Source organism: Cibotium barometz, chromosome 9 (genome assembly GCF_041138505.1).
Source record: "Cibotium barometz isolate CiBa-2024 chromosome 9, ASM4113850v1, whole genome shotgun sequence".
NCBI classification, from domain to species: domain Eukaryota; kingdom Viridiplantae; phylum Streptophyta; class Polypodiopsida; order Cyatheales; family Cibotiaceae; genus Cibotium; species Cibotium barometz.
Genome location: NC_141054.1, coordinates 35223609 through 35238038, shown reverse-complemented (window position 1 = coordinate 35238038; position 14430 = coordinate 35223609). Strand labels below are relative to the sequence as shown.

At 45.3% G+C, this 14430-nt stretch overlaps 1 protein-coding gene across 9 annotated transcripts in view; it reads right to left on the bottom strand.

Annotated features, from left to right (window-relative positions):
* The window catches only part of LOC147635519 (Peptidase C78, ubiquitin fold modifier-specific peptidase 1/ 2), a 101780-nt gene extending 88103 nt beyond the window's left edge, over window positions 1–13677 (bottom strand). For 3 of the 9 annotated variants that reach the window (XR_015266669.1, XR_015266670.1, XR_015266668.1), the window contains exons 1-2: window positions 13436–13677; window positions 13253–13343 (exon numbers count right to left, since the gene is read on the bottom strand). Coding sequence is in view for 3 of the 9 variants with exons in the window: in XM_086802849.1 (XP_086658975.1) it covers window positions 13253–13343; window positions 13436–13533 (189 nt within the window). In the remaining 6 variants the exon portion in view is untranslated. The remainder of the gene's footprint in view (window positions 1–13252; window positions 13344–13435) is intronic. The other 6 variants (XR_015266665.1, XR_015266666.1, XM_086802849.1 and 3 more) reach the window with 3 other exon arrangements.
* Window positions 13678–14430: the final 753 nt, after the last annotated feature.

Here is a 14430-nt window from a genome sequence, read left to right as displayed (position 1 = left end):
TGCTCATCAAACTCCACCCGTATGCTAATCTTGCAAACCTTATGCACTAACAAAAGACGAAAACCAAGGGATAGGACATAAAGAACCTCGGAAGAATGCTTCCCCCCTCAGCCATCGGGAACAATCTCCAACCTGCGGTGAATAGGGATAGTGGACTTGTCACCAATAAGGATGTGACCTGTTTGCCTGCGAAGATCCTAGAATAACTCTCGGGAAGGAATCATGTGCTTGGAAGCACCACTATCTAGAATCCACTCTCGAGTATCCCTAGCAGCGGTGAGTCCAACCGCCTCCCTGCTTGCTTGAAGAAGATGAAACTCTGGTGTCCATAATCTCCAAGTGCACAAAAGCTGGAGTCTTGACGGTTACTGCTGAGGAATCTACACCTTTCTCGGTACTCCGTTGAGGACATTTCTTCCAATAGTGGTATTTCTCGCCACAATGGTTACAGGTCCACTCTGCCTTCAAGGCGTCACGATCCGAGTCGGGCTCCTGCTCAGAAGACTTCGCCTGTGTTGAAGACTTCCCTTTGCCCTTGTTGCGGCCTTTTGACCGCTGATGTCAAGGCCCTAGAGCCTCCGCCCTGTGGAGGGTTCGTAAAACGCTCTTCTTGGTCAAAAACCATAGGCACAAGTTCCTCCCATGTGATGGTGCTGAGCCTCCCACCAGTGATCAAAGAGGAATAGAAAGCTGAATACTACGAGGTCAGATGAGACAGCAAAGTGATGGCCATGTCCTCTGAAGATATCTCCTTCCCCGCCTCAAGAACCTCTTGATGAAGAGCCTGGAGTTTGTTGATGTGCTCCCGCATCGTCGAAGACTTTGCAAGATTCATCACTCGCATCTTCACTTCCAAGGAAATCCGCTTCATGGGTGATACCTATTATACAGAGAAGCCAAGTGTTGCCAAATCCCTTGGGCCAGCGTCATGTGTTTGTTATGATTAATCACTTGGGATATGCAATTATAGAAGATGAAAGAACACACACAGGCATTGACACGATGGGGTGTTAGAATATTGTGCATCGCCATGCCTATTTTATGGATTTTATCCATTTATTCTCTTTTTAGTAGGTCGTGAGGTTATCGGTCAACTTCCATGAATCACTATTTAAGGGGCCTCCTCATATTCACTTTCATCATCCAATCCCAGCACAATTGTAACACTCTCTTGCTGGCTATTGCCTTTTTAAAAGCTTCATGCTAAAAATAAAAGGTGATCTTGTCAACAAGCTCTCTCTCTCTTTCCTTGTCTATGCTTCTGCCTGTGCATACTCCAACTCAGGCCAGGGCGGTGGTCTGAGCAGGGGTCTTCTTAGGGCAATCCCTAAGAGTGTTCTTTTGTATGACAAAAGAAGCACCGCCCCTCCTTGTACTGTCCTCCTTGTACTGTGCGCACTCTTCATCAGTGAGCTTACCACCTATCTTGCCGGCCATAGCCTTCTGGTCTGGAGTAAGGCGAGGTATGTTGTTCGAGTTCTTGAAGCTAGAGGCTCCCAGGGTAGACCCTAATGAGTCTAGTTCTGGCCCTTGCCAAAGGCAGTCAGCCTTGGCTACTCCAAGCTGGGAGGCCCTCTGTTTTCCATTCGATCAAAAGTGTAAGATCCCTGTCCCCACCGCGCAACGAATTCAGGGTGCTAGCAGCGGAAGTAGCACTTCTTGCGCGGGATAAGATCCCACACTTGGGACCTCGCCCACGGATATCCGGACAAGAGACTAATCCATCGGTTCTTCCAAAATTGAAACCGGAAAAACTTCCCTTGCCCGGAAAGCGATTCCTCCAGGATAAATTTTTCTCTAATGTAGTCAAAAGCCTTAACTAACTGAACTGATCCCACCGCACCCGTAGTATCAAAGTCAGATCAAGGAAAAGATTGCACTTGGATCATAGAGACCAACACTTTTTTACTCATAGAGAGGCACAGCTGCTGATTCTTTTCCATAGAACAATTTTTATCCGGGATTTACTTCATCTATCGATACCATAACAGAATTAAGTCTAATTTTAGGGATCCATCATTCCAACCTAACCCCATCCAGTCCCATGGGTTAGCCAACCACCCAACCACTATAGTGATGGGATCCAATTAGCAATTTGGTTAGGTTTTGTCCCAGGTACCAGGGAAAAGAGTTCCCAGGCTCCCTAGTCAGATATTCATGCAAACTTAAAACTAGTCACACCACTTAAACACCCAATATAAAATTGCCTTTTTCACAGAATCAGCTATCTTTAAAAACAATCATTTAATGAAACCATTGTGTCATTGATCATAATCCTAAAAATCTCTGATTAAATCCTTATTTCCAATCATTCCTTCATCGGTGTACCTATGGCATCATTGGTAACTAGAACGCTCACCACCTATCCACTCAAGGACCTTTTCGATAGTTCCTAGCTCATAGTAACTGGCAATATATTCACATATCAAAATGGAATCTCCGTTGAAGATCAACAAGATCAACCAACGGATCCATAAAAAAGAGCCATGGACTCATCCGTTTAGGACCAGCAAGGTCAATCAACCAGATCCATGCCCGAATTCAGAAAACAACTCTTACTCCTTGTTCCAATATCTTCCTTGACGCACGCGTGGGTATTGTCGGCGACCCAGAGCCCGAGCACCGTATGGTCAACACCCTCTAGGATCCTTCGCAGGTGACCTAGCGCTTCACTCACAGACCGCTTCCTTGGTCCCTCATCCACCGTACCGGAAGCTCACCATTTTAATCGAACCGAGGCTGGTCAAGACCTCGGTCGACCTTGCTACGTGAGACGTCCTCCATTGACTCTCCGTCAACTGTTGCAACTATCAGATTAGGTCTCCACGACCTCATTCACAAGACGGTCAAAATGCTTCTCCAACATTCTTGACATAAAACAGTCATTTAAAAACAGTTCAAAAATACAGTTTCTGTAATGAACTCTCGTCTTTCCTCTTGGGGTAAAGGCATTATACCCACCCTTGTAGTGTGTACTAGCCCATAAGTTGTATAGAACATAGTACACTTAGTACTTTTAATGTACTAAGTGCACTATGTGTACTAGAGCAAATATACATGTGTGATAGAGGAGTCACACACTCACACTTGATGAGTTGACTTATCCCCACATATGTCTCTCTCTCTCTCTCTCTCTTCTTCTCTGTGTATGTCTCCCACATGAAACCCTAACTCTAATCTCCCTTCAACTGGTATCAGAGCCAAGAAGAAGGCCAGGGGTGAGCAAACCTGCTGACCTGTAAGCCATGCCCACAACAAGCAACAGCACGTGACAGGCTGAGGAAACTAGCCGCTGGAAGAGAAAGCGAGAAGGCGCCAGCCAATAGAACCGAGAGAAAAACTGGTAGTTGCGCGCAGACGATCTCACTCTCCTTCGGGGCCTTGGGCGTCAACGACGTCATCGCTTCTACTACACATCGGGCAGCGACAGTTCTCTCAGCACTAGCGTCGCCTGTCGGGAGGCAAACGTGGGCGACGACGAGCGGAGTTGTCAACGTAGACTGTTTGCTAGCGTAAACGTGGGCGACGATCGAAGCGGGTGAAGATTGTGGGCAGTACAGGAGCGCATATGTGTCATCGCTGGACAGTACAAGTGCGCATGTGTGTCATCGCTGCGCAGTACAAGTGCGCATGTGTGTCATCGCTGTACTGGTGTCATCGCTGGGCAGTACAGGAGCGCATGTGTGTCATCGCTGGGCAGTACACGCATTTGCAAGCTTGGCCAGCTGTAAGCGACGTTGGTAGGTATGCTGCCAGGTCAACTGTGGTCAGTAGCAAACACAGTTGTGTGTAGGTCTGACTACAGGCAGTGAGCAAGAAGGTTGCTGGCCAACGTAAAGCACAGGGAGCAACTGATTTGTGGGCTACTGTAGGTGTCTTGGCATGCCGTGAAGCGCAGAGCTCCTCAGCTATTGCCCACCTGCACAGCAGCAGCATCATCAACACGACGCCTCCAACACCCCCTTTTTCCTGCAGCAATACGACTCCTCCCTTTCTGCAACATTAATCAGAAATTTCAAAGGTATTTGCTTCAATTTTTTTTTGGGATTTGCAATTGAGCATGTACAATTATCAATTGAGCAGGTACAGGTGCCAAATTGCTCAAATTTTGAGCAAAATTGGCAAAATTGGGTGACATTGGTCACATTCCGGGTCAATTTGCAGGAAATTGGATGTCAAACTTTGGGGCTTTTGATGTAATTGTGCCATTGGGCATTCATACATGCTGTATGATGTGAGCAATCTCACATTTGGGGCAAAATTGCACGAAATTGGAGTGCAAATCAAAGGGCTTTTGTGCCGATTGGATTGATTTGCATGCAGGCACTGGCATTTGATGCTTTGGGCAATGTGTTGATGCCTGTCAAGCACTCAATGTGCCTGTAAATCAAGGGGCTTTTATGTATTGGATGTATATGTGGCCAGGGGGTAGCATTGTGAAAACTCTGCATGCCGTCATGTGCGTTAATGTACCATGTATGATCAGAAATTGATCTTGAATCAAGGGGCTTTTTAAGATTTTATGCTTGTTGAGCTTGGCAAAGCAGCAGGTAAGACTTTTATGCCTTGAATCCTCAGAAATCCACTTGCAGTCAAGGGGCTTTTGCCCAATTTCTGTTCGGGACTGTTGTATGCAGTGGTGGGGGCTGTAAAAGTTTGATTTTCACTCATTTGGACAGCCAGGAGAGCATTTATTGCTACTGTACTTGCTGGTACAGATTTGGTACAACTTTGTATAAGTTTTGGCATGGCTGTACATTGATTTGAGTGAGGAAAAGGCTCATTTTCAGCTGCTGTACTTGCCGGTACAGATTTGGTACATCATTGGTGAGCACTTGGTACTGTTGTACAGTACTTTTGGAAGGGGAACAGAGCACATCTAAGGTGCTGTCCTAAATCTGCAGCAACCAGATTTTGGTGATTTTATCACATACAGTGGGAGTAGAGTTGCATTCGTGCTTCCGCAGTGGGAGATAAACTTTCTAGAAACAACTGTGAGCACTTTGTGTGCTTTGGTGCAGTGTTTGCACATCTTGCAGGGAGTCAGGCATTGACAAAGGTTGCATATTGGTATGGCAACCACAGGTGAGAGCTCTTCATTGCTTCACATCAAGAAGCTTGAAGGCTCACATAATTATGACATTTGGCAAACCCAGTGCTATAATGTGTTGCTCCAGAAAAAGCAGCACAAGCCCATCAAAGAAAGGGGTGTAATGCCCGCTTCTCTTACTGCTGAAGAATGGGAAGATATGGATGAGCTAGCAAGATCCACTATCATGTTGTCTGTGTCAGACACTTTACTTTTCAGCATACGTGAAGAGAAGACAGCTTGGGGAATGTGGCAAAGATTGCAGGACTTGTATGCCCAGCAAAGTGCCTCAAGCAAAGTGTATTGGTTGAAGAAACTCATAGGTCTTCAAATGAAGGAAGGGGCGTCTATGACAGCCCATCTAAATGAGTTTAATGGTGTTGTCAGCCAGGTCATCAATCAAAAGTTGGCAATGGACGATGAGTTCAAAGCCACCTTTCTCTTATGCACTTTGCCAGAGAGTTGGGACACATTCAGGACAGCCACTAGCAATTCAAATGCTATGCTGTCATATGCAGATGTGGAGGGTGCTCTTCTTCAAGAAGAGATGAACAGGAAGAACAATTCTGTTGGAAAGTCCAATGTAATGAATGCACGTGGGAGATCCCAGCAAAGGGGTAAAAGCCAAGAACGGGGAAGGAGCAAGTCCCGCTCCAAAAAGGACTTGGAATGCCATTATTGTGGCAAGAAGGGACATATCAAAAAGCAATGCTACAAATGGAAGAATGATCAAAAGGAAAAGGGCAAAGGCAAAGACAAAGACAACGATGAAGCCAAAGATGCAAAGCCAAAGGGCAAAAGTGGAGTCAAGATTGAAGAAGTCAATGTGTCACATGCAGGTGACAGTGAGGATGAAGTCCTATTCACGTCTTCACTTGATGCCCATTCACTTCTTGCAGGAGATGGTCATGGTATGCACTCATGGATCATTGATTCAGGTGCCTCCTTTCATGTCACAGGTTGCAGAGACTTGTTTGTCAGGTATACTGCTGGCAATGAAGGAGTAGTTTATTTGGGTGACAACCATGCATGCAAGATTCTTGGCAGAGGTGATGTGAGGCTTGTGTTTTCAGATGGCTCACAGCTTATGCTCCATGATGTCAGGCATGTGCCTGAGATCAAGAAGAACCTGCTTTCTACTGGACAGCTTGATGATGCTGATTATGTTACCACATTTGGTCGTGGAAAGTGGAAGATTAGTAAGGGCTCACTGGTTGTTGCCAGAGGCTCTAAGGTGGACACTCTTTACTTCATGCATGCTGGTGTTTGTCACCATGTTAATGTAAATGCAACCGAGCTGCCGGAAATCTCTATGTGGCATAGCCGGTTGGGACACATGAGTGTCAAAGGAATGGAGCAATTGTCTCGTTTTGGTTACTTGCCTTCTCTAAAGTTCTCAAGCTTTCAGTTTTGTGAGCATTGTATATATGGCAGGCAACTCCAGTGCCCCCACAAGAAAGCTCTTGGACAGAAAGATGCTCAATTAGAGTTTGTGCATACAGATGTATGTGAGATGCCTCAGCTTTCTTTGGGAGGGGCAACATATTTTGTGTCTTTTATTGATGATGCCACACGCAAGGTGTGGGTTTATCCTCTTCGTTTGAAGAGTGATACATTCTCAGTGTTTCAGAAGTTTGTTGCTCATGTTGAGAATCAAACTGGCAAAACACTGAAGGCTTTGCGTTCCGACAATGGTGGAGAGTATATGTCCAAACAGTTTCAGGACTTTTGTGATGCTAAAGGCATCAAGAGGGAGCTCTCTTCTCCTTATGATCCTCCACAAAACGGGACACCAGAGAGGATGAACAGGACCATTCAAGAGAACGTCCGTTCTATGTTGTCACATGCTGCGTTACCTCATGGTTTTTGGGCTGAAGCCGTTATGATAGCCGTTCATCTTATAAACAGGTCACCTAACACGAGGCTTGGTGGGAAAGTGCCAAAGGAAGTATGGACAAGGAAGCCTCCGTCCTACAAGCACTTGAGAGTGTTTGGTTGTGTTGCGTACGTGCACATACGCAGGGAAATACGCACCAAACTTGATCCTAAGTCTCACAAATGCATATTCCTAGGATATGGTGACAGAGGTGAAATGGGGTATAGACTTTGGGATCCAGTGAATAGAAAGATTATACGCAGCAATGATGTCTTTTTTGATGAAACATGCATGTATAAGGAGCCTGCAAGGCAACAGGAGCCTGGCAGAGTCATCTTTGATGATGATGGACATCATGACAACAACCAAGGGCTGTAAATCAGCCATTACAGCATCAAAACCAGCCCTTAAATGGTGCTGAAAATGGTCCAAATGGACAGCCAGAGATGGCAGAAGATATCCCTATGGATATCCCACAGTTAGAGGAGATACCGGGCATGATCTTTCAACCTTATGGCATGGAACAGGAGCCACCAATAGGTGATATGCAGGCTGGACAGCAACCTGCAAATGATGGTCATTGGGTACGAAGGTCCACAAGACCCTCCAGACCCCCTGACAGGTTTGTTCCAGGGGTTGACTACTTGATGCTCACTGATTGTGGGGAGCCCTCATGTTATAAGGAGGCTTTACAGAGGGCAGACAAGGCTCTTTGGGAGCGTGCTATGAAGTCAGAGATGGATTCTCTGCACAAAAATGGAACATGGAAGTTGGTGCATTTGCCTACAGGCAAGAAGGTTTTGCCATGCAAGTGGGTTTACAGGCTCAAAGTTGCACCAGATGCAAAGCCAAGATACAAAGCCAGGTTAATGGCTAAGGGCTTCAAGCAGAAATATGGTGTGGACTTTGATGAGATCTTCTCTCCAGTGGTCAAAATGACCACACTTAGAGCTGTATTAGCTTTGGTTGCTCATGATGATCTGGATTTGATTCAGATGGATGTGAAGACTGCTTTTCTTCACGGTGATCTCCATGAGGAGATATATATGCAACAGCCAGAGGGTTATGCAGTGAATGGAAAGGAGAAGCTTGTATGCAAGCTGAAAAAGAGTCTTTATGGGCTCAAACAGGCACCAAGGGAATGGTATCATAAATTTGATACATTCATGCAATCCCAGGATTTCAGGAAAAGTGACATAGATCACTGCTTATACACCAAGAAAGCTTTGGATGGCAGTCTATTGATCCTCATCTTGTATGTTGATGATATGTTGATTGCCGGGAAATCTCGTAAAGAGATGGATGCCTTGAAGAAGAGGCTGCATCAGACCTTTGATATGAAGGATTTGGGTGATGCAAATCACATTTTGGGTATGCGGATACTTCGGGACAGAAATCAGCATGTGTTGTATTTGTCTCAGAGGGAATACATTATTACATTGGCAAAGTTTTGCAAAGGTTCAATATGGAAGGGGGGAAGAAGACTAGTACTCCTTTGCCTCCATATGTGAAACTCAGTGCTATGGACAGCCCACAGTCAGATAGTGGCAGGGCTGATATAGCCAAGATTCCGTATGCTTCAGCTTGTGGCAGTCTCATGTATGCCATGGTTGCTACCAGGCCGGACATTGCATTTGCAGTGGGAGTGGTTTCTAGATACATGGCCAACCCTGGCAAGAAGCATTGGGAAGCAGTGAAAGGTGTCATGAGATACCTGAAGGGCACACAGGATATGTGCATTTGCTTTGGCAAACAAGATGCATTAGTGCATGGTTACACGGATTCCGATTATGCCGGTCATCCAGATAACCGGAAGTCTACTACCGGTTATGTGTTTACATTCACAGGAGGTGCTGTGTCATGGATATCCAGGATGCAGAAGTGCACTGCCTTATCTACTACAGAGGCCGAGTATATTGCAGCCACAGAGGCTTGCAAGGAGGCATTATGGCTATCTCGGTTAGTGGTTCATTTGGGTTATACAGGGGATATTCCATTGTTGCATTGTGACAGTTAGAGTGCCATCCAGTTAGCAAAGAACCCTGTCTTTCATGCAAAGACGAAGCATGTGGATGTGAAGTATCACTTCATCAGAGAGGTGATAGAGAACAAGCAAATTCAGCTTGTCAAGATTCATACGGATGACAACCCGGCTGATCTGTTGACAAAGAGTTTGCCTCCAGAGCGATTTGCTCATTACAGACACTTGATGGGTATTGGATGAGGCCAGTTTCAGCCTTGATATGGCCTTGTATATCATCATGTACATGCTGATTTTTCTTTTCCTTCATTTAAGGGCACTTTGCCTTTAAGTGGGAGGTTCTTGGGGTAAAGGCATTATGCCCACCCTTATAGTGTGTACTAGCCCATAAGTTGTATAGAACATAGTACACTTAGTACTTTTAATATACTAAGTATACTATGTGTACTAGAGCAAATATACATGTGTGATAGGGGGAGTCACACACTCACACTTGATGAGTTGACTTATCCCCACATATCTCTCTCTCTCTCTCTCTCTCTCTTCTTCTCTGTGTATATCTCCTACATGAAATCCTAACTCTAATCTCCCTTCATTTCCACACTGCTCCACATCAACCCACGTTATTTAATTCCATAACCGTTTCATAAGGATTCCTATTCTCATTCAATCACATCATTTTTCATCTCATCACATCTTTCCTCGATTTATCCTCATCAGATCTCATCCACTCGCATCTACCCATATCCACATCTCATCACATCACATTCATTCACATCTCATCCATTCAGACCACCTCACATTCACTCACATCTCATCCATTCAGACCACATCACATCACTCACATCACATCTCATTTATTTTACCTCACATCTCATTCATTCACATATATCCCAATTCACATCACATTCATTCATATCCATCACATTCACATTTATTCGTATCCATCACATTCATTCTCATAACAATTAAATCACATCACTTCTATCTACATCATATCTTATTCATTCACATCTCATCTCATTCATCCACATCAATCCAATCGTTCATATGTACGACTATTCACATCTATCCATACATTCATATCTATCACTTCACATCCACATATATTCATGTCACATCTCATCTCTTTACATCGCATCACATTCTTTCACACATCTATTCATGTCACATCTCATCTCTTTACATCGCATCACATTCTTTCACACACATCTATATCCATTTTTTCACATACATCCACATCCATTCTTTCACATATTCATTCACATCCATTCTTTGCATACACATTCACATCCATTCCTCACATACACATTCACATCCTTTATCATCATATACATTCACTCACATCTCATATCATTCATTTACATTCTGATTCACATGACATCACATGTCATCCATTCATTCACATTTATCTGATTCGCATCACATCCCATCACATCTATTCATCTCATATTCTCATCACTTCTATTCACATCACATCTATCCAATCATCTATCTGATTCGCATCACATCTCGACACATCTATTCATCTCATATTCTCATCACTTCTATTTACATCACATCTATCCAATCATCTATCTCATTCACATCTAATCACCTCACATCTTATCACCTCTATTCACAGAATTTAAACATAGAATTTAAGAGGATCCTTTTTTTTTATAAAGATTCTTTACGCATCTATTTATGCATAATTCAAATTTAAAGAAAATAACACTTTTAAAATAAAATTAAATCCTTTATGCATCTTTCTATACATAAATTTGATTTTAATGAGAATAACACTTTTGAAATAAAAATAAATTTCTTTATGCATCAAATCAAAATTAATGAGAATAACTCTTTTGAAATAAAAATCACTGCTGCTCTGAAGAAGTCGGTAAGGGTGCGTTGGCCTGTGTCTCGGACATGTCCCCCCTGTCTAGAGCATAGGATGTGGTCTCGGTGTCTGCACAACTCGAGGAGAAAAAGCCCAAGGCAGCGCTGGTCTGAGTAGTCCATGACTCTGGACAATGGCCCAAATCCATCTCAATAAAGAGAGAAGAGAGACAATACAGACAGTACACCTGATTGGGTCCCAAACACCCTTTGCAAGGCCCCCACCAAGGATGGTGTATTTGCTTTATTGAATGATGAGAAAAAGACTCAAGTCTGTCGATCTCCTAGAGACTATAAACCTTCAGCCTGTGGTTGATCTAGTTCTTGACCTTCAAGCTTCACCTTTGCTTTAGGCTCCCTTTGGTTGTCCTGGCCCTTGGAACACTTCAACACTTTGTGAATTATGAGATGCTTAAATGATTAACTAGCCTATGCTTATATAGTAATCAAATCTGCTGGTCGGTTTGTTCTAAGAGGCAGTCAGCCTGTAGAAATTACCTCCACGACCCGTTTATTGCCATTTAATATGCGTCTTCTTCTATTAGCTGGCCGCCTCTGCTAATGCTGTCCACGCTGCTTGGCAGCCTTTGTGCATTGGCCACCTACCAGTGTGGCTGCCCAATCCAGTGAAGCTGGACGACTGGCTGTCCAAGGCCATAGGGCTGGCCGACCTGGCCCCTAGCCCTCTAGGCCTGCCGACCTGGCTGCCCAAGCCCTCCAGGCTTGGCCAACAGCATGCCCGGCCATCATGTGGCTGTTGGGCTTGGCCATGGGCCTCCTTGGGCCCTAGGGTTGCTTACAAGGCTTACCCCCTTCTTAGGCAAGGGTATTATCCCTTTTCTGGGGTGGCCCACAGGGCTACCCCTTCCATCTACATGACTCAAATGCCTCGTATCTGGCTACAAGTCGAACACCCGGAACAGCTAACATCATTCTAGAGGGTGACTCACAATACGGACTGGCACTGCTTCATGTGCGGGACTTGCACACCTAACCAAGACCATGTATGGGATTGGGGCTCACAAGGGACCAATTTCCACCTCCAGGTCTTGCACCTGCTGTACAGATATGTCCACGTGGCATCCAAGTGCGGGATGCACGTGACATTAACTTCGCCCTTTAAGCGGCTACAAGAAATAATCATGTCTATGTGGCACCAAATTAAGGTGTGTACGAAAGATTGTGCTGAACTCAAAAGTAGTAGCGCGACCTGCTCTCCCCCCCCCCCCCCCCCCGGGCTTGCTTGTGCCCCATCTTCGCAGCTCTGCCCCAACCCCCCCCCCCTCTCTTCTTTTCTTGTCCGCCTCCCTCTCCGTTTGGTTTAGCGCCGACCCCCCTCCTTTCGCTTTCCCTTTCGTTTTCTTGTCGCCTCCCTCTCCGTTTAGTTCAGCGCTGACCCCCCCCTCCCTTTCTTTTTTCCGCCCCTTTCCTTTCGCCGCCTTTCTCTTTTTTTCTTTTTTCTTTCTTTTTTTTTCTTCTCTTTCTTCTTTCTTTCTTTTTCTCCTTTCTTGTCTCCACCCTGGTATGCAAGATTGTCGGTAGCCGCCCCGCGCATGGCCAACTCAGAGATCTGCTTCAGGCTAGCCTCCTAGGTGCACGAGCAAAGATCGCAAATATTCATCCTTTGGGACGCGGCTACTACCAAGTTGAGTTCGACTCACCAGCGGCATCTGATCTTGTCTTGCAGCTGAGCCCCATTGCACTCCGTACGGCCCAGGCCTTCTTTGCACGGTGGCAGCACAGCTTCGACCCAGCATCTGACCCATTAGCTGGAGTTTCAGGCTTTCCCATGACAGTTTGCTTTCCAGGCCTCAGGAAGGAATACCTTCCTCTTCTCCCAGTGATTGGTGGGGCCATCGAGAGAGATGGAATCCCCTCCCACCGCTGCCTCGGCTCTCACACGAGCAGCAGGGATTCCATCTCTCCGCATTTGTATTGCCTCGCCGGATTCTGTGCCTCACATGATATCTATTTCCAGTCTTCGGGGCGATCCCATTATGTAGCAAGAGGAGTACTCCGGCCTTCCAGGCCAATGCTTTATCTGCAGACAGATGGGTCATCTCGCTAGAGTTTGCCATCGGCGTCAGACTAGGCGACCGCCCCCAGTGGTTCCCCCTCCTACTTCCCATTCAAATCCTCAATCGGGGGGCCGAGGGAGGAGCAGGTTCCCAGGCCGCGGAGCACCAAGTTCCGACCATCAAAACAGCACGACTGTTTTACCCCGCTTCCTTGACAGCCAGGAAAGGCCAGTGATCAGTCTTTCTAAAGGAAAGGATGAATGGTGGCATCCTCGCAGGGACTGCCTTTCCCTACTTCATCATGATACATAAACCATGGATTTACATGATCTAATAAAACAATGGCAAAAGGGTAGAAAATTGCAAAGTAAAATGAAGACTTAAAAGCCAGAACCCAATAAATCATGAACCTGCATAGAAGGCTGGGAGGTTGAAGCCAGTTCCCATGCAAGGGCGTGGTCTCTTGCGCTCTCGGCTTCATCCAGATGAGAGTTCACATGACTGCAAGACACACAGCGTTCGTAGAATGATCTGGTATTCTTTAAACTTCGCTTAATGAAGTTATTTAGCTAGAGTGTATGCAAACAACTTACCTCTCGAGTCCTGTGAGAGGAAGCGTGCTCCCACATACGGGGCACGGGGGAGAACCCTCTCCCTCCTCCTCCTCCTCCTCCTCCTCCTCCTCTACCATCAGATGGAAGAGTTTGCAACCAGGTGTAGCCTCTTCAACGTCGGAGAAATTAGCAACCCTGCCCGCGCTCCTGCTTGTGTTACGTGTGTATAAAATGCTCTACCGATTGCCCACCGCCCCGATGGAAAGGTCGACGAGGGTGCACCACTTTATTTATTTATTTTTTGAGCCACCTTTGTTTTTGTGCTCTTTTCTTTTGAACAAGTGAAAGCTTTCTCTCTTTGGAAAAGGTTACTATTTCCAAAATGTGGGGACTTTACCCTAGGGAAGCCTTACTTTGAGGTGTGCTATGGTCAGAAGATAGGTGAAGTACTGAAATTGAGAATCTTAGGGTTAAAGCCCTACTCTTCTCTTCCCAAAAGGGTGGCCATATAAAATGTGGGGCTTCTAATAATCCATAGCTTTGCTTTTGTTTGATTTAGATAGGATTATGCATTTGCTTGATTAGGGTAGGTAATGTGAGTATATTAGGGTAGGTAATGAATACATTAGTGAGTATATTAGGGAAGGTAATGTGAGTATATTAGTGAGTATAGCCAATCATTGGCTATTTTTTAGGTTAGGTAGGATGATGATTTTTAGATTATGGATTGAAATATGGTTAATAATGATTAGAGTAAGATTAGGGTTGGAAGAAAGAAGATAGGGGTGCGTGTGTGTGTGGGGGGGGTATAATTCTTGAAATGAATTGAAGAAGAAGGGGGAGGGGGTGATTTTTTTTTCTCCAAGTAGTCAAGTAGTATCCACAAAACCGACCACCTCTTAGCTACTCCCTTTGGCCTATGTCGGCCTGCCACTCACCTACCACTCATCATGCCAATGGGTTTCTTCCATGAGCTACATCACCTACTATCACCCATTAAGTAACCACCCTATAGCTTATCGATTCCGACCTTT